General features: G+C 30.7%; 5 protein-coding genes across 10 annotated transcripts; 2 read left to right on the top strand and 3 right to left on the bottom strand.

The window, feature by feature from the left end:
* Window positions 1-629: 629 nt before the first annotated feature.
* LOC109600121 (1-acyl-sn-glycerol-3-phosphate acyltransferase gamma-like) lies at window positions 630-5,756 on the bottom strand. 3 transcript variants are annotated; one of them, XM_020016207.2, is made up of 7 exons: window positions 5,361-5,756; window positions 5,023-5,221; window positions 4,796-4,968; window positions 3,204-3,365; window positions 1,382-1,720; window positions 1,111-1,330; window positions 630-1,048 (listed from the first exon to the last, which is right to left on the bottom strand). In XM_020016207.2, the coding sequence occupies exons 2-7, from the start codon at window positions 5,207-5,209 to the stop codon at window positions 960-962; spliced, it is 1,170 nt and encodes a 389-aa protein (XP_019871766.1). In that variant the 5' UTR covers window positions 5,210-5,221; window positions 5,361-5,756; the 3' UTR covers window positions 630-959. The 3 variants fall into 3 exon arrangements, with proteins under 3 accessions (XP_019871766.1, XP_049822000.1, XP_049821999.1); XM_049966043.1 differs by having other exon boundaries at window positions 5,023-5,218; XM_049966042.1 differs by having other exon boundaries at window positions 5,023-5,756.
* LOC109600099 (osteopetrosis-associated transmembrane protein 1) lies at window positions 1,914-7,474 on the top strand. 3 transcript variants are annotated; one of them, XM_049966045.1, is made up of 7 exons: window positions 1,914-3,040; window positions 5,809-6,361; window positions 6,416-6,587; window positions 6,638-6,752; window positions 6,802-7,034; window positions 7,089-7,251; window positions 7,304-7,474. In XM_049966045.1, exons 2-7 carry the CDS (start codon window positions 6,309-6,311, stop codon window positions 7,342-7,344), a joined length of 777 nt encoding a protein of 258 aa, XP_049822002.1. In that variant the 5' UTR covers window positions 1,914-3,040; window positions 5,809-6,308; the 3' UTR covers window positions 7,345-7,474. The 3 variants fall into 3 exon arrangements, with proteins under 3 accessions (XP_049822002.1, XP_049822003.1, XP_049822001.1); XM_049966044.1 differs by lacking the exon at window positions 1,914-3,040 and adding an exon at window positions 3,411-3,771; XM_049966046.1 differs by lacking the exon at window positions 5,809-6,361 and having other exon boundaries at window positions 1,918-3,040.
* A 172-nt stretch (window positions 7,475-7,646) lies between these two features.
* Window positions 7,647-8,927, bottom strand: LOC109600120 (chromatin modification-related protein MEAF6). The gene is made up of 4 exons (XM_020016204.2): window positions 8,794-8,927; window positions 8,533-8,736; window positions 8,434-8,470; window positions 7,647-8,098 (listed from the first exon to the last, which is right to left on the bottom strand). Exons 1-4 carry the CDS (start codon window positions 8,866-8,868, stop codon window positions 7,869-7,871), a joined length of 546 nt encoding a protein of 181 aa, XP_019871763.1. The 5' UTR covers window positions 8,869-8,927; the 3' UTR covers window positions 7,647-7,868.
* A 214-nt stretch (window positions 8,928-9,141) lies between these two features.
* LOC109600119 (peroxisome biogenesis factor 2) lies at window positions 9,142-10,208 on the top strand. Its single transcript, XM_020016203.2, has 4 exons — window positions 9,142-9,266; window positions 9,316-9,732; window positions 9,787-9,996; window positions 10,053-10,208. Exons 1-4 carry the CDS (start codon window positions 9,156-9,158, stop codon window positions 10,140-10,142), a joined length of 828 nt encoding a protein of 275 aa, XP_019871762.2. The 5' UTR covers window positions 9,142-9,155; the 3' UTR covers window positions 10,143-10,208.
* LOC109600118 (glutamate--cysteine ligase) lies at window positions 10,200-17,529 on the bottom strand. Of its 2 annotated transcripts, XR_007547804.1 has the most exons (7): window positions 16,832-17,529; window positions 11,938-12,110; window positions 11,319-11,884; window positions 11,066-11,263; window positions 10,811-11,009; window positions 10,624-10,758; window positions 10,420-10,561 (listed from the first exon to the last, which is right to left on the bottom strand). XR_007547804.1 is itself a non-coding variant. In XM_020016202.2 (6 exons), exons 1-6 carry the CDS (start codon window positions 17,275-17,277, stop codon window positions 10,405-10,407), a joined length of 1,926 nt encoding a protein of 641 aa, XP_019871761.1. In that variant the 5' UTR covers window positions 17,278-17,524; the 3' UTR covers window positions 10,200-10,404. The 2 variants fall into 2 exon arrangements, 1 of the variants encoding a protein (XP_019871761.1); XM_020016202.2 differs by having other exon boundaries at window positions 10,200-10,561; window positions 10,624-11,009; window positions 16,832-17,524.
* Between the last annotated feature and the right edge of the window lie 605 nt (window positions 17,530-18,134).

Here is an 18,134-nt window from a genome sequence, read left to right as displayed (position 1 = left end):
GTGTGATTAGATGAGGATGCATTATTTCGTATAGACATCTGACTCATTAATTATCCTCCAGAATTTTGGAGTAGAATACTTTGGAGTGATGAATTCAAGTTTAATAGAATAGGATAGTAAACAATACGACTATCATTCTCCAAAGACACTGTGGAGAAAACGTTATGGTTTGAGGTTTCAATTCTTGGCATGGCATAGGTCCATTACAGAGAATATTGGTAAATTGAACCATTTCATGTATAGAGATATCATTAGAGTTGTAACGGAACTATTTGCCAACCATCATTTACCATGATAATGTTCCAAAGTACTGATTAAAAAATAATCAGTTGAGGTTCTCTATTGGCCAACTCAAAATCCTGATCTAAATCTAATTGAAATTTATTGAACGACGTCACTTCTCATTTAAAACACCAAAATACGTAATATTTAGATGAATTATGGTCATTAATTGAAGAATCTTTAAGATATAAGTGAAAATTATTTTGATTTTGGAGCAAATTGAATAAATGTGGAAAGAATATGGTGTAATTATTTTAATTGTATTTAATTAGAAGTGCACATTTAATAACAAAAAATAAATAGTAACAGGAGACAATTAGGAAAAAATTTATAAATAAAACTCAATGTATCTTTAAACATTTAATATTAATAAAATTTAAGTAAACCAACGGATTTGCTTAAACTCTTTCTATATTATGTACAACATATAACAAATAATATAATAAATACATTTCAATGTATTACATTCTTCTAAAAAAATGTGTCATAAATATGCAATAATATCAGCCTATAAAAAAGTAAATGAAAACAATGAATATTGTAAATTGTTACGCTTAACAAATGGCAATAAACAAATATACACTACTCAAGTTATTAAATAATGATCTTTGATGAAAAAAATTGGCACATCAGCCGAAGATTCAACAATAAATTAAATATTGTTTGTTACTTATGATTTAAGCATTCTTTTTTGGAGTATTTGTACCATAGGACGATCCCTTCTCGATTTCAGACATTCCAATCGTTTTGTTCATCAACAAACAAACTGAAACAACACAAAAATATGTTAGTAAACTATAATACCCTGCCTAAAATGTTAAAACTTACATGCAACAATAATTCCAGCAATAATGCTCAAATAAAGTATCTCCCCACTCAAAAGCCAACTAATAAACAAACGGGCAATAAAGGAAAGCACAGCTATCGACCAAACGACGAAATTGACGATGACGTATTTATTCTTTGGACGTGTGAAAGGTTCGACCCTTTTCACGTCGGAAGTGGCGAAGAAATCGCCAGTTTTAACGAAACTCTCCCTCAAACGATCCTAAAACATCAAAACATAAAACAATGAATGAGCATGTTTTAATCAAAGTACTTTTCTCTCGAACATCTCCTTCAAGAATTGATCCTGCTCGGCCTCCGTTTTTGGTACGTCCTCCATCGGTATGCGGTTCATGTAGATGTGCGCCTCGATCCTCTTGCCCAGCAAAAGATTGGTGATGGTCGGTTTATTGGGTGCGTCCTCCTTGAACGCCAACTCGATGTCGTAGATGGCGGGCACTTTGCCGTGCATCGACGGCAAGCTGGCGATGAAGCCCTTGGTTCTCGGTATCAGATGGTGCGTCAGCTCTTTCATGCCCTTCTTCCTCGCGAACTCCACGGAAGCCTTTTGTTTTTCGGCGGTGAAGCGGGTGCCTTCGGGGAACAGGAGCAACTGCAAATTTATACGCATATTAATTTTAAGCTGTAGGTTTTATTTGTAAATACACTACATGGCTGTTAATTATGTAAGTAATAAACGGATTTCTAAGCAACTAAATATTACGTTTTATACTTATTTGTTAGGGAACTAAGAAATGCTTTGAGGATAATCTTTTTAAATATTTACAATACTTACAGTAAATATAAATTTTAAACATGCATGTAGTTCCTCGTTATAAAAATATTCTGAAAGTGTTCATTAAATATTTAGTAACACCACACAAAGAAAATTAAAAAAAATAACGAGAAGTTAAACATTTCCTATAAATAATTTAAGTCACTTAACCTAAACGTTATTGTTGCATTATTTAAATGCATATTTAAAATACAAACATGGATATTCCATTAATTAATTGACAATGCTACATAAAGAATTACGTTATTTTGTTTGTTAGGTGACTCTCAGATACAAATTTAGTATAAATATTCTGAGTGCCCTGAAATCATTTTATTAACAAATAATAAATAAAATTTGCGATAAAACCAGTTTTATTATTTATAAACACATTTGACGACGTAAAATCGGTAACAGGTAAAAACTTTGGAGGATCAAACCACTGCAGATTTTGAACACTCACTTTTGAAGTGGATAATTTGAATGATTTCAATAAACAGATTATTATTTTGACATTTGAATTATCCAGTCATTCAATATCTTTGAAATTTTTTGAACTCAGCCAAATTGTTTCATAGCTAACACTTGGACAGACTCTAAACATCTTAATAATACAGAAAACGATTGACTTATTTAGCTGTAAATTGTTAGCCACCTTTTCTTGTTTCTCTCGGTCTTGGTAACGCTGAATTATAATTTTTCCTACAGTTTCACCAACCAATGATTAAAAAATTATCATAAGCAAAAGACTAAAAGTAAATAATAGTTTTAAATTCACAGAGAATGCAATTGAAGACAATAAAGTAAATTGTTGCCATAATTTTATCCATTCAAGCAATATAGGCTCATTTTTGTAGTATATTTTAATAAGTTACTATAATTTTATGCCACAAGTTTTACAAGGATAAATATTCATACTTGATACGACTTTAAAACATTAATATTGGCATAGATAAACAATAATTATTGAGATAATGGGCTCTACTTTTATATCACGTAAATTATATAATGTTTGCGATGAGACCTGATCTCGTGACCTTACATTGATAATGGTCTTACCAATATTCATTTCATATTCAATAAACGAATTCAGTCAATAACAAAAAGTGTGACATTTTAGTGAGGAGTTATTTAAAACAATACGAAAGTGATAAAAAGGTAAGCGTAGACGATTAGTTATTGTATTTTAAATATAATAGAATTATAATCACCTTATATATTAACCAGACAGACAGGCTTTAGATATATTCAAGATAAGATTGCACCGTGTCGTAACTATGCACTGATAATTTTTTGTTAAAATCATACGGAAATTACTCACCCACATCGGATCGGGATGTTCGGCTAATTCCTTAATCTGTCTGTTAATAATGTCCTTGTCCTTATCGAAGTTGCGTTCAAGGAACACGAATTCGGAAGCCTTCCAACCCCATCCCAAAACGGGGATGTATTGCACCACTTTTTTGGCATAGGCTTTACAATTCTGGAAATAATAAATATTTAATTACGTGTTATGCGTGTCAGGAATTCAAGGTCCATTTGCATAAATACGTATGTAAAAATAATGTGGTTGAAAACATAAGTAATTCTGTGGTTAAGAATTGAAGTTAACCCATTTTGTTTCTAGACACATTAACACTGTAAATGAAACAAATAATAAAAGTTGAATAAACGATTAACACTGAAGCTTTATTTATTATTTAATGATTGGTTCAACAAAATTAATTTGACGCTGTCACATTTAATACATCAACATGTAATGTCAAGACAAATAATAAATTTATTGTAATTGCCCCTTTGGAAAACTGATAAAGATGTACAATTACTGATATTTAAAATAAACATAAGTAATAATGGAAAAGTCAATTGACATCACACCTGCAAATCTGGTGAGCTAAGTGTTTATTTTTCCCACTCACAATTTAGTAATAAATCTACATAATTTGTAAACAAGACACTTAACAAATGTTTGTTAAGTTTATTTTATTAAATTCGTATGATAGCTTAACAAAATAATATACAATGTAAATTTAATTATCAACTAATTGATTTATAAAGTTGCCCAAGTTATTTAAATTTATAATTATTACAGATAAACCAAAGATACCTTTTAATAAAACATTGGAATTACAAACATAAATTCAACATTGAACTTTACCCAATTAATCAATCTAAAATAAGCCTAACTTCATTGATTTAACCTTTTGTTCTTTCTGTATTGTATTAAAGCCAAAGTAACAATCAGTGTACATATGTAAATTGTAAAATTGTGTGCAAATTTCACACAATTGTTTTACGTTTACGTTATAATAAAACACTAACTTGCATGTATCATTAAAATAAATTATTGGTTTTATTACTTTTCAATTAAGCAATTAAACTAAATGGGAATAAAAAATGCAGTGTAAATAAGTTGTAATCACTTCCTTCTGAACTTTGTAATCATTAGATATATAATTATGAATCAGTTGACAATTCTAAAAATGTGTTCAATAAAAGATATATAAATTGATATAAGTAAAATATGTTTTAAAGTCACAATTTTCACTAAAAAAACAACTTAACATACTTTTTAATATCAAAGTCAATGAAAAATTACTAAAAATACTTGTCTGTTGTTTATTTAGTTTAACTCTTTATGAACTGATAAATAAAAGTAGATGTTGTGTACAAAGACACTGATAAAATAAATAAAAAACCTACATAAATAAACAACATTACATTAACAAAAACAAGCACTGTATATCTAATTTGATGGTCTGATTATGTCACTAGTAACTTGGCACTTAAAAAACAATAATTAAAGCAAGTTTCACTTGTGCATACTTTCTCCTAGTAAAAATTCATTAATGAAAGCTGATAATATTAAATGAATACTATACTATAAATACTATTAAATAAATCTGACCTTACCCCAAGTAATTGAATTTTATCAGCAATCATCCATCCTATGAGCCAGTCAATATCATATGAATGGTTCATGACACAAAAGGCATGTTCCTTGCCATAATATTTGTCATATTCCTCCCTGTCTATGTAATGTATCACCTCAGAATTGGACCACCAGTCACCCAAAAATACCAATTCTGCAGCACAGTTTGAATTAGCCCCAGTTGAGGAGACAACTCATTGTTACTTACGTGCATAAATTGTACAGCACAAGTACCAGTTAATTTTCCTATACAGGTACTTGTTGAAAGGGTGCAGAGTCACATACAACAAACACTGGAGCAAATTAACCAGGATGCCTGATGTGAAGAATGTTATGGCAAAGCACAGGTGCACCAGCCTGGACTTTTTCAGCGTCTCCAACAACGGCACGTCCATCCTCTCTATCTACTGAACGAGAATTGAATATTATTATTCGTAGAACAATGCTTTTAAATTATTATCAGGCCGATTATCTCGTATAAATCATAAGTAGGTTAAAACAAACTTTCCAAACAATGTCTGGAGTGATTATATAGGTGAGACCCACCTGGAGCTTACGAGTTGAACGCGTGACAAGTGGAATTTTAATCAGCCAGCGTTTTAAATATAAACATTTTATTTTGAATTACTTAGGTTAAATTCTTGATTTCTATTCGGTTGGGGAAGGCAAAAAAAACCATACGTCCTTCACTATTCTTGACATCATTAGGGTTCGTTCATACGACAACTAATGTTATGTAGAAAAGGGACCCTAAAGAGGGTATTACTTTTACATTCCCTGTCTCTTATCACAGTACATTTAAGACCAAGAGCGAGTGAGTTGAAAAGTCGTCATTTTTTGGTATATTTTTGAGTATGTTTAAGCGAAAATTCCGATATATTCATCATTTTAAGAGCTCAACATATTTATAACTATTCCTTATTTATAAATATGTTGTAATAAATAAATAATTGTTACCAGAATGTGGAATTTACTTAAAACTTTCAATTTTTAGGTGTGAAAATGCGCAGAAAATGATCATTTGTATGTTACACATATTATTTATGTCTGACTTGGCGTGGCATCTAAGAATTGGAATACCAATAAGCGTAATATTATATTTGTCTGTTGTTGAGAGGCTACGAAATGATTTTGATCGTGAATAAAAAGTGTAATAAATAACATCAAACTTGTAACTAGTGTATTTATTTAGTTAATATATATTTTGTTATAATTTATTTAATTTATTCTTAAGAATGTTATAATTTTATAATGTCATTTGAATTTGTATATTAATTTACTTAGAATCAATTAATTATTTTTGTTGATAAATAAGGCGTTTGTGTGAATTTACCTTAATCAGGTCAATCGGAAGCTTCCCATTGGTCAAGGTTCCACGACTGATTTAAACGTCAAATGCCACGATATAGGTTATGCCATTTATAAACAAAGAATATACAGATAAATTACAATATAATTATAACAATTAAGTTTATTGATAATTTTATTTATACTATGCTGTTATTTTCACTTTGTATAATTTTACAACTGATATCCATTAATAAAATGTACGTATGTTAGTAGATAAATCGTAAATTATTGTAAATTATATTAATTTTTAGATTTGGAAGTAGCGTTGAAAACGAAGATTGTGGCACTTTACAAAATAAATTAGCTTCTGGTGCATCAAATTTTACATCATGTGCAATTTTAAATTCCAGACCAATAACTCTATGCGAAATATGTGTAGATCAATACATGGAAGTCATTACAACATACAAAGAGATGGCTAACGTAATAATACACCTACTTACTTTATTGTTTGTTAAATATTTTGATTTTAGTTGAAAATCAATGATACAAGTTGTTTAGATTACTTTACAAACCAGGATCGATTGGGAATTGTTAATTCACTCTATGAGGATGCCAAAAATTTGTGGAATAAAGCTAAATGTTATGGTAATTTTACATCAAAAAGCTTCTAATAGATATAAATCTAATGTTTTAGAATGCTTCAATTTTGAAAATGGTGAGATGACCAACAATTTATCATCACAAACAGTAAAATTTCTTACTTATTATAATGAAACAATGAACTGCATTAACACTACTGGTCTCCAAAGTAATATTACATCAGTGTGCAATAACTGCATGCAGAAATACATAACTTTAGATGAGTATTACCAAAGTATAAGCAATGAAAATGAACAAATTGGTGTGTGTATGGATATTGTGGATTTGGTACAACAAATAACAGTTTTTATTAAATACACATGCTAATTTAATTGTTTTTAGATGAACAATACACGCAAATATTGGAGTGAAAACTGTTGCAAATTTAGAAAACATGATGAGACCATTTTTCTGGTCTCAGCTGGAGGAGTTTTGTTTTTAACTGTGATGTTTTATGCAATTACACATTGGTGTGCTGAAAGAAAAATACCAACAATTTTGCAACGTAATTTTGATAATTTAATTCATTTTCTAATTTTAATGGTATTTGTTTCCAGAGCCAAGGTTTGTGGAATCCCTCAACAACATGACAACATAACATGACTGAAAATTATCTACAACTAGGTATAGATGTATATAGGATTATATATATAAGCTGATAATATTATAGTGCAAATTATTCCAATAAGGATGGTTTATATTAATAAAATATTTTATTATTACCATAAGTTTATACTTTGTTATTTATTTGGTATATAGTTTGTAAAATTACAGACCATAATCAAAGCTGTGATAAATCATAATATTAATGTATGTTTTTTTATGTGCCATGAATAAACGCTATATTTACATAATGTATTTTATTTTTTCATTATCAAACGGAAGCAATTAAACACGTCATCTTTACAAATAATTTATTTGTACTTTTATCAAGGATTATATACATTTATTAAATTATTCTTTGTCCTTACAAACTAATTATACATTATATTACATAAACATTGAGTCCATGAATTATAACTTCAAAGAAAAACACCAAATATTAACTAACTATGCGCTACAATTATAACAAATTCAAACCCTAAACGCGTTTGGAGTCATAATCCAGGACATACTCGACAATTATCTATGTTTCGTCTTTTTGTTGGTGTTTTTCTTGGTGGACGCCGTAAAGGACTTCTGTTTAATGATATCACGAGCGGGACTGCCCCTATCGATCCCGTTCGGCGTTCCGTTGGATGTTGTGTGTTTTCCGGTTATTTTGATGTTATCATTCTGGCCGATAACTGGAGCTAAATTAGTATCACTTGAGTCTTCGTTCGTTTGAGACTCTGTATCACTGTTTCTATCTACTGGAACAATTGGGTGTTTTACATAGATTCAAGTGATAAGTGAATCTTCAGTTACAACAACACAAAAATTAATTGTTCTTTATTTTGATTTTGGTGAAGCACATGCCAGCTAATCTACAGTGACTACAAATAATAACAGTTGTTCTTGCAGTTATAAATAAACAAAATACATCCTATCCGAGTTTACAAAATAAAATACAAAACTATTAACAAGTCAATAACTAATTTTTATTCCAACAAATTAAACCAAATACACAAAGTAAAATTGCACAAAATTAAATTAATCCACTAGCTACTTGAATAAATGCAGTTGTCTACTTCATAGTTATTCTTACTTTTTTCCTGATTTTGGTCTACTATTCCACTAACAGCCTAAAAATAATTGAGCAATATAAAAATATTTCATAAAATGAGTTCAAATAATATAAACTTACTGCCATAGAAGTAATAGAAGACTTTGAAAACAGTCTTTCAGCCTCTTTAAACTTTCGATTTCTTTTGTCAGCTTTTGAGTTTGTAGTCTTGTTACTGGACAAGTATCTGTCCCAGCCTCTAATAATATTGCCGTAAAGTTGCGTATCCTCTAAATATGAACCTTCAAAAGCGTAAATTTGTTTCTCTAAATTGGCCAAAGTTTCCTGAAGTGAAGAACCAGTCATTGTAAAATATTGTTGAAAAATTTAGTGTTGACTTACTCCAATTTCAGCTTTGCGTTTTACCAATTCTGCCAGTTCTTGGCGGGCGTCAATTGCGTTGCTTTTTGTAGACATTTTTGTGTATTTGATTTGTAAGCTTGTTGATTTTTCTATACAAATGACAACAAATATGGCGGTCAAATGTCAAATTTAAGTGCTACGTTGCCAGATCTAGAAAATCTCAAGTAGTTTATTGTGATTTAAAAAACAATTTATACAATTAACAATTTTAACTTATTCTAATACCATAAAATTTTGCGAAATAGATTTAATTATGAACTTAGAATGTTTTAGTAAAGTATAAAATGTTGGAATATTAAGCGGTGCGACAACACTGCTACGATGATAATAGGTTATGTAAAATGTCCCAAAATATTTTGCTTCGGGTCACACAAATAAATGCAATTTATTTGGACAAAGAAATCGACAAATTATTTCTTCAAATTATTCAGGAAGCAACAAAAAATCTTCCTGTAAGTATTTACTTTTCTTACTGGTTTAATTTACAATGTACTTTTGTAGCCTGGACTCATAGCACCTTATGATGAAGAAATTAAATTACTTGTTAAATTGGCAATTCTTAACTACTCTATTGTAAAACAAGGCAGTACATTTGGGCAACAGTTATTGTCTGTTAAATATGACAACATTCCAATTTACAAAAGATATTTATATGTTATTGGCAGTACATTAGGTTATATAAAAGATAAATGTGAAATCTGGAAACCCTCACATGAAATCAACAGGCATATTAGCTTAGTTTATACAATTTTAAAATTCCTAGATTTTATTAATTTGTCAGTCTTTTTGAGAAATGGTGTAAAACCTTTATTAATTGAGAGAATTCTTGGCCTGAACCAAGTTTATTCCAGAGATAATGTAAGGAGACACTATGAATCAAAGTATTTGGCCAGGGAGCTATTATGGAATGGTTTTATAGTATGTAGTGTACATTATTTATATAATTACACATTTATATCAATGTATTTTTAGGAAATGATAGTCCATATTTTACCCTTAATAAACTACCATAAAATTAAGAGGACAATTAAAAACAACAATCCATTCAGGCAGAAACCTGTGTATTCCTCAATATCAACTAGAGAAATGACAATGCATTCCAAATGTGCTTATTGTGGCGAAAATCCTACACTTCCACATCATATGGGTTGTGCACACATATTCTGTTATGTGTGCTTAAAGGTTTAATTTAATTTTTTGATAAATGGTCAATTGGTAATTTTATTGTTAATTTTTAGGGTAATCAAATGGCAGACTCCAAGTATGAGTGCCCAATTTGCGAGCACAAAAATCCAAACATTCTCTGTGATAGAGTTGCTGTAATATAATTTTAATTTTTGTATACATTTCGCTTTTATTTGTTGTTAATTTAATAATATAAAAAATAAAACAGATGAACAATTTTATTTATATTTCCAGAAACAATTCACAATAAAAAACCCTGAACAAATAATCAATATAAAAAGTGCTTGTAATAAAATACTGCTAAATTCTCTATAAATTATATTTTGATAACATTAAAATCATGCATTTATAAAAATAATAAAAGCTATAGTAAATCCTACTATAATTACATAACAAAATCAAGTGTCAACAATCGTTTTTTAAAGCTGTGGGTATGTTCTCTTTAGTTTTAGACATTGTGCTCTTTCCTAATAATTCCGGACAAGATTGTATACCTTTTTGTATGTCATCCATCGTTTTTAAGAGGTCGTAGTTAATATTTTCCGTCAACACAGAGTCATGCCTACAAAATAACATTGCAATAATTATTAATTGATTATAAATTAATTGACAGTAAGAACTCACTTGTAGTCAGGATGTTCAGTAACGAATTTCCTGATCCAAGAGGCTGTGGTCATAATTTCGCCGGACGCTCTTCTTTGAATGAACTTCAAATATTGCTGTATAGTGCAATGAGTATCAGCATCCACATCCATTCCACTAAGATAGTTATTAATTAAAGCAATCAGTCCGGGAAATTCTCCTTCCTTACCGTTGATTATTTCGTTCACCGTCATGCTTACGTACATATCAGAGCAGCTCGCTTCAGCGTTGTCGCTCAGCGACGCCGATTTTTTACAACATTCATTCGCCTCCGGCGGACTCACCGTTGTCGTTATGTCCTTTTTGAACCAGAACTTCTGTTCGGCGGCTGCGTTGCGTTTTTGAGCGTTCTGCATGTTTTCGTCAACCTATAACAACCTAATATTAACAATCTAGTGCGCTAATAACCAGTTGTGGGGCATACCTTGCTTATTGGTATTAAGAAGTTGAGTTGGTATGAAAGGATGACCCGAGTTAAGAGTACAACGAAGCAAACAATAGCGGCGTTTTCAAAATCAGTTAATTGCACCTCGCAAGGCCTGAACTCCACTCGCCAGCCAATTGTGGAGTTGGGTGGTGGAGGTTTGAACCTCATTGTTTGCCAGTTTGTGGACTGGATGTTCTGTAACAACATTAAATTAATTAAAATACACTAATGGGTAAACAAAATGTGTTACTTCAAAGTGGTCAGTGTCCTCCTCGTCGTTCTGATGCACTTTCTCCGAAAACAAAGAGACGGAATCCCTGATGAACAGATGGGCAATGTGCTGAGCCAATAGGTGATCAATACCATTAGACCTCAACTTCTCATAGTCCTCTTCGTTGTAAATCAATGGGACGTCGTTGTATTTCTCCCCTTGAGGCGACAGGTACGAATCTATGGAGTCGTACCTCGATTTCTTTATCACGAACTTGTTATGCTTCAGCGGTTTCAAACCACGCTCCTCCTCCGTCCGACAGTCAACGGAACAAGAGATCACGTTCCACCTGCAGTCCACGTCCGTGATGAAGCCCCGATGAATGGGGGAGGCGGCCGTCAAAGCTAACATGATTGGGCAAAGTGGCGTCAGTTGATCGTAGAGGGTGCGGGCTTCGGTTATGTTACACGCCTGGAACGTGAGCTGCAGACAACAACACCCCATGCCGAAACCCATCGCGTCCATGTACACGTGATCGGGCAGCGCCGCCTTGCTCAGCTTGTGCGAGTCGTCGACCGGTATTTTCGTGTTTTTGTCTCTGAAAACTGAGCGCATACGTTAATTAATGGCGATGGGTGGTAGGGGGGTTGTACTGTACTTGGCAAGTTGATGGCCACGTTTCCGCCTCGTCTTTCACGTATGTTCTGGGATAGGGTCTTGAATCGGGGATGGCCCGGGAATATTGCTTCGTCGGGGAAAAACAGGGATCGGGTGGCACCTCTGTCGGGGGTGGGCGCCGTTTTTGGATCTGTGAAATCTTTGCAGCCTAATCTAAAACAAAAAACTGTTATAGAGAGAATGAATTGAATGCCAATCAATTTTTCAATTTTTGAGATATATTGATCTTGTGTACTTAAGCTGTTTTAAAAAAATTAAAAAATACTAGATAATTGTAATAAATCACAATTTTTCAAATTGTTTTTATTATTTATCATTTCTTATAATATTATCTTAAATCTTTTAATGACATTTTTAATATTATTATTGGAGTATAGATTTACAAGTACAAATGTCCTAATCTAGAGTATCAAATTTTATTCAAAGTAGATAATTACCAACAAGAAATTTAAATCTTATCTATAAAATACTATACATAACTATAGAATGACAAATAATTATACGTTTATAATAATGATACTCAATATTAATAATATAAAATTGATTGTACTAAACTATAATTATTTAATCAATGAACAACCCTGACCCAAGTAAATTTAGCGTCGTTAACGGACAAATTGACAAAGACACCCTGTTCCCACAACCAGTAAATTATTCATCGATTCCGACTTTGCAGGCAACAAATACTCGTTTGTAATTTTCATATTGTATAACTCTTTTGTGTATTGACATTTACAGATAATGACATTATTTTTGTTACCTCAACATATAATAAAGAATTTTAAAACTCCAATAAATCTATAAACTTGCGGACAATTTGTGTATTTATTAAAATATTGGGCCATTCCATTTTTAATCTGACCAAAAACCACTGGCACGTAATTGACAAACATCCCTTGAATTGCGATAAGATAAAATCGCACGTTGTACCATGAAAAATCATCGTACTTGAATGCATTTCAGTATTCGTAAACACTAATATTGAACAACCAACCTTGAACATAATTACGCACGATTCGTTTGAAATACAGATTAAATCTGATTATAGAAAATACGACATATTTAGCCGTATTTCCAAGTCGTTAAATAACAGTGATTTGCGATCGTAGTTGGTTTATTTAATCGTTCATGTGTATGTTATCAAACAGCAATTAAAGCTGCAAACATTTAAATTGTCTTCGTTACCACTAATTGCCAATAAAAAGGGACATTTTGTGGTTTATTTAAAGAACAATTAATCCTTGAATGTTAATTATTTTAAATTGGCATTTGCATTTTAAAAAGCTTTTAAAGACCACAAATTGGTATTTTTATGGTAGATGTTAAGACATGTATAGAACTATAAAATAAAAATAATGAATCATCTGTTCCAGCTTTATATTCCTGCTGTAAATTACTATGTATTAATAAGTTCAAAATTGACACTACTATGTAAAATAAATAATTATTACTCTTGTTTATATTTTCTGGACTTTCAAATTTTTATTAGAAGCAAGGGACTTTCTGGTAGGTCTGGAATCAAACGAACTCCCATCCATTAATCATCTTTTCACAGTCCTTGAACTAATTTCAGTAAGTTGTACTTCTTTCAGGTTAGCTGTAACTCTAATTGACGATAAGATTGGATTGTTGTTTGACTTTCAAAGTATCCAGTTATCAATTTTCGTAGATATCACATGTCCAAATTCTCTAATTTTTTTTAATAATACAGGGAACGATTGGCTTATTTAGTCATAAACTGTTGGACATTTCTTCTTGTTTCTCTCGGTCTTGATAACGCTGAATTATAATTTTTATTTTTTTTTTTAGAGTTTAATTTATAATCAATTGGGTTATACTGTTAAATCAAATCTATTTTTAAAATGTCCTTGTAATTTTCCTATTTTAAAAAGTTACAAGATAAAAATAATAATAATTATATTGTTTTGTAACAAATACTATCTTTTTAACAAATATAACAGATTCTCTGTCATATATCAGTTATTCAGTTATATTTATTATTCACTCTTGTAAAATATAATTTCTATAGAGATTCAAATTTCAAATATAATTCAAATATAAAACAATTAAAATTTAGAAATAAAATATCTACGATTTTAGATTATTTTTAATAATTTTGTTAATATGTGTTTGTCTATTGAGGTTATCTAAACACTCCCCAACATGTATTGGCATTGATTCAATGAAGTGGTCTATTTGCTCTTGAGATGTAGTACTTCAAGCTACCTGTAATTCATGTCTTAGAACATCCAAAGTCCATGGGGTTGGGGTAAATTTCCTAGCTCTCTACTAATTATACCCCAAACATGTTCTATAGATAAAAGGTCAGTGGATCTGGCTTAGCCATGGCATTAGATTCACATGGGTCTCTTCAAAAAAGTTTAAACTAACCCTGGCAACATGGCACAGAGCTTATACTGCTGAAATATTGGATTTCTGGGTCGATTAAGGTAAGGAAGAACATACAACTCTACTTCCTGAAGATAACATTACGTTGTCAACATCAACCTGAGGTTGATGTGTTTCTCCCCGCCGTCGTCTGACTCTTTTTCGCCTGTCATATCCACCCAATCAGAATCGTGATTCATCAGAGAAGACGACTGGATTCCATTCCACATTCCAATGTTGTTGTTCTCTAATCCACTGTACTCGTTGTCTTCGATGCTCAACGGTCAGAACTAGCAAAAGATGGGGCCGGACTACATCTGTGCCCTTTCGACGTCCGGTGCCCACTCTTCTCCGATTTTGGGCATCATTAAACCACGTTTGACGACATCTCAATAGTAGTCTATTAGTGCTATTACCGTTTTGTCGAAATGAAAAATCTGCCTCCAGTAGACCAATAATTCAGACTTTTAAATTCATAACATAAATTATAAAACATGTTAACTTATTTCTGAAATCACATATTACAAAACAGTTGGAAATCATTATATTTCTTTTCAAAAACTGCTACCTGGGGGGACCACCCAGACAAAAATATATAAATCAGAATAATGACTAAAGTTGATTAAAAAATTGATAAATCACCTATCAAAACTTGCGTTATCAAATAGGTATTAATTTATTACTGACAGTCCAACCGTTAATTATGTCATGTTGCATTATTGGAATGTGCGAAACGGTGCACTCATGCTTATTATCATCGTCGCCGCTAATAAATTTAATGGCTACTGATCTATAACTTCGTTATAATTGAATGCATGATTTGCGACTTTAAATTTAATAGTTAAATTTGTTTTGATGAATCATATGTTATATCTGAAATATGTTTAATGGAATCCGGTTGTACAATATTGTGTAACATGGTTTCAGTATATTTCGTTGAGCATTTGCATAAAATTGACAGTGACAAATTGATTTAATATTGAATAACCACTGAAGAAACTGCTTAGTAATGGCATTGTAAATAAAAATGAAAAAGTTAATTGAAGACTAAAAACTACAATTAGACTTGCTTTGTTAAATGTATGTAGTTAGTACACAAATGAGTGCAGTTATTTTCAGATCATTTAACAAGGTTATTTAATAATCTCACATATTTATGACTTGTGTTCTATGAATTAAACTAGAATAATGTTGGTTTATTCTAGCATTTATGATGATATTTAGATTGCTTATCATGGCATCGAAACAATTATCTCAGAAAAAACTAAATAATGAAATTATTAAGGTCACTAAAAATCTGTTTTTATATAAAACATTATGTAAATAAAGATTAATATTTGATACTACAAACAGTGGTGGTCATTATTGTATCAATTTTTTAAAATGTTATATAATTTAGGTATTCTTTTATTTAATGGGAACTGCTAAAATAAAACGACACCATGTTTCAGTGTAGATATAACAAACTTGATATGTAGTTCTATGTAGTCTATTGGATGGGTAACATAGACATAACAACCATTTTTGATAAATTAAATTTAGAATTGTCACTAAAAACTTTTTCTTGTAGTTTTGAAGCCTAACAAAAGTTTTCCAAACTCAGAAAATTATTTTTGTAGATACCACTTGGCCAGTTTCTTCAAATTCTTTAATAATACAGTCTTGGTAAGGCTAAATTACAATTTTTCTTACAGTTTCATTTCGACCAATGATTAAATAATTATAATAAGCAAAAGTCTGCTAGTAAATAATCGATTTAAATTCACAGAGAGCAACAAAAGACCACAAAATATTATCTAATTTTGTCCATTGAAAAATAAAGAAGTACGCAATATTTTAATGAATAAAATTAAATTATTTGATAGATAAGCTTCTATAATTGTATCCTTTATCGTATTTAAGAAAATCAATTGTAAATTTATTTAAAATTCAGTTCAAAGAACATAAATATAAATGAAACAGCAATAATTATTGCAATTTATGTTTAATTAAGCACGTAAAAATGTATAACATGCATAAAAATATTCCTTCAAATCTTTTATTCAGATTTATGACTCAATTAAGATAAGAAATAAAAAACTGGAATTGTTACAAATATAGTTTACATCATGTAATAACATTACATTATTAAAAATTAATATTCATTCAAGATATGTTTAGATTTTAAATAAGCAAATAGATTAGAACTGAAAATTTCGTCAAATTGCATAATTTAAGTAAAAAATCAAAATTCATAAATTGGTAAAATTAATTTATTTTATAAAAAATAGTAATTCAAATTAAATTGCAAATTTTAAAATAAAAATAAGGCAAATATATATTTATAAATTTCACATTTTTATCTGTTTGATAAAAATATTGGTTAAAAATAAACCATGAAAAAAAAAATTAAAAATAAAGGGTTGTACATTTTAAAATGCACAAAGATCGTAAGAGTCTTTTAAATAAATTTAGGGTGTTAGAACATCAAATCACTTAAAACTTACCGAGGAAAACTGGTAAGACTCATAATAGATTCATTAGGTTTAAGTAGCTGAGTGGCCTCCTCCCTTCTGTGTCTCATGTTGGCCTCAACAATGTTGAAATGAGCCAACAAACCTCCGTAGGGTTTGCCCGGCGTGCCCTCAATCATATAAGCACCATATTCTGGTCTCCACAGTGATTTGCAGTTTTGTGGATCCTGTTGTTCCCTTTCGTTGAGAACGGCGAGTATTTCGTTCGCTCTTAAGCTCACTTTGGCCGTTTTCTGTTCGTCGTCGAATTTAACAATGATGTATTCGACTTCGTCGCCCCATTTCAGTATGTCGCCTTGCCTGTCCCTCAATCTCTTGTACATGTTTATGAATTGGATTATGCCGTGTTCCCGCACATGATCGGACAGTTTTTTCGTTTCATCCCAAGATAGGGGACTGCCCTCGGATAATAAACCCATTTTTGTTCAACCCGTAGCTGTTGCACGAACCAAAATTACTTGACAACAGTTTGAAATGATATCAATTTAAAGTTTTCCAGCTAACGATTTTATAGTTCCGGCGTGACGCGACAATAACACCGAGCACACACACTCTGCGCACTGAGATAAGATGGTATCAAGCCGCCAGTGTCTATAATAATAAGTTACATGTACTATCAACACTTATTTTATAATCGGACTTTTCGCTGTTACCTTTACCATAACCACAAACTGCGGTCATGACGTGATTGTCCTTGAAATCCCATTGGAACAAACTGTTTTCTACAATGAAAACTTTCTATTGTTGATTATACAGTATGTACACTAAATTATACAGTATGTACACCCTGAAACAAAAAGTGTAGTGTTGGCTGCATAACTATGTTTCGTCGAGCAGAACTGATTTATTTTTAATGTTTGAATTCAAATATAAAATTAGTAATCACTACTTAAAATGCTTTTATAAAATCCAATATGATATTATTACTGCTTGAATCTAGTTTCTTTTAAATTTTAAGATTACAATCGGAAAATTAATTATTAACAATCAATAATTACAATTTTTTTATTAGATAATTTAACAGATTTATTTGATAATCAGCATATCATTTATCAACTCGGGGATTTTATTAGATTAAAAACAACTTAACATTTAAATTAATATGTACACTAGTGGACATTATTATAGCAACATTAACAATAATGTTGCAGTTGCATTGTAGACTCAATAATAACAAAAAAAAACGAATAAATATTCTAGTAATACAATTTGTATTTTTAATATAATTTAATAAGCGCTTATAATTATGGCCACTACTGTATATTCATGCTATATT

This window comes from Aethina tumida, chromosome 4 (genome assembly GCF_024364675.1).
Source record: "Aethina tumida isolate Nest 87 chromosome 4, icAetTumi1.1, whole genome shotgun sequence".
In the NCBI taxonomy this organism is placed as follows: Eukaryota; Metazoa; Arthropoda; class Insecta; order Coleoptera; family Nitidulidae; genus Aethina; species Aethina tumida.
This window is presented reverse-complemented; position numbering and strand designations above follow the sequence as displayed.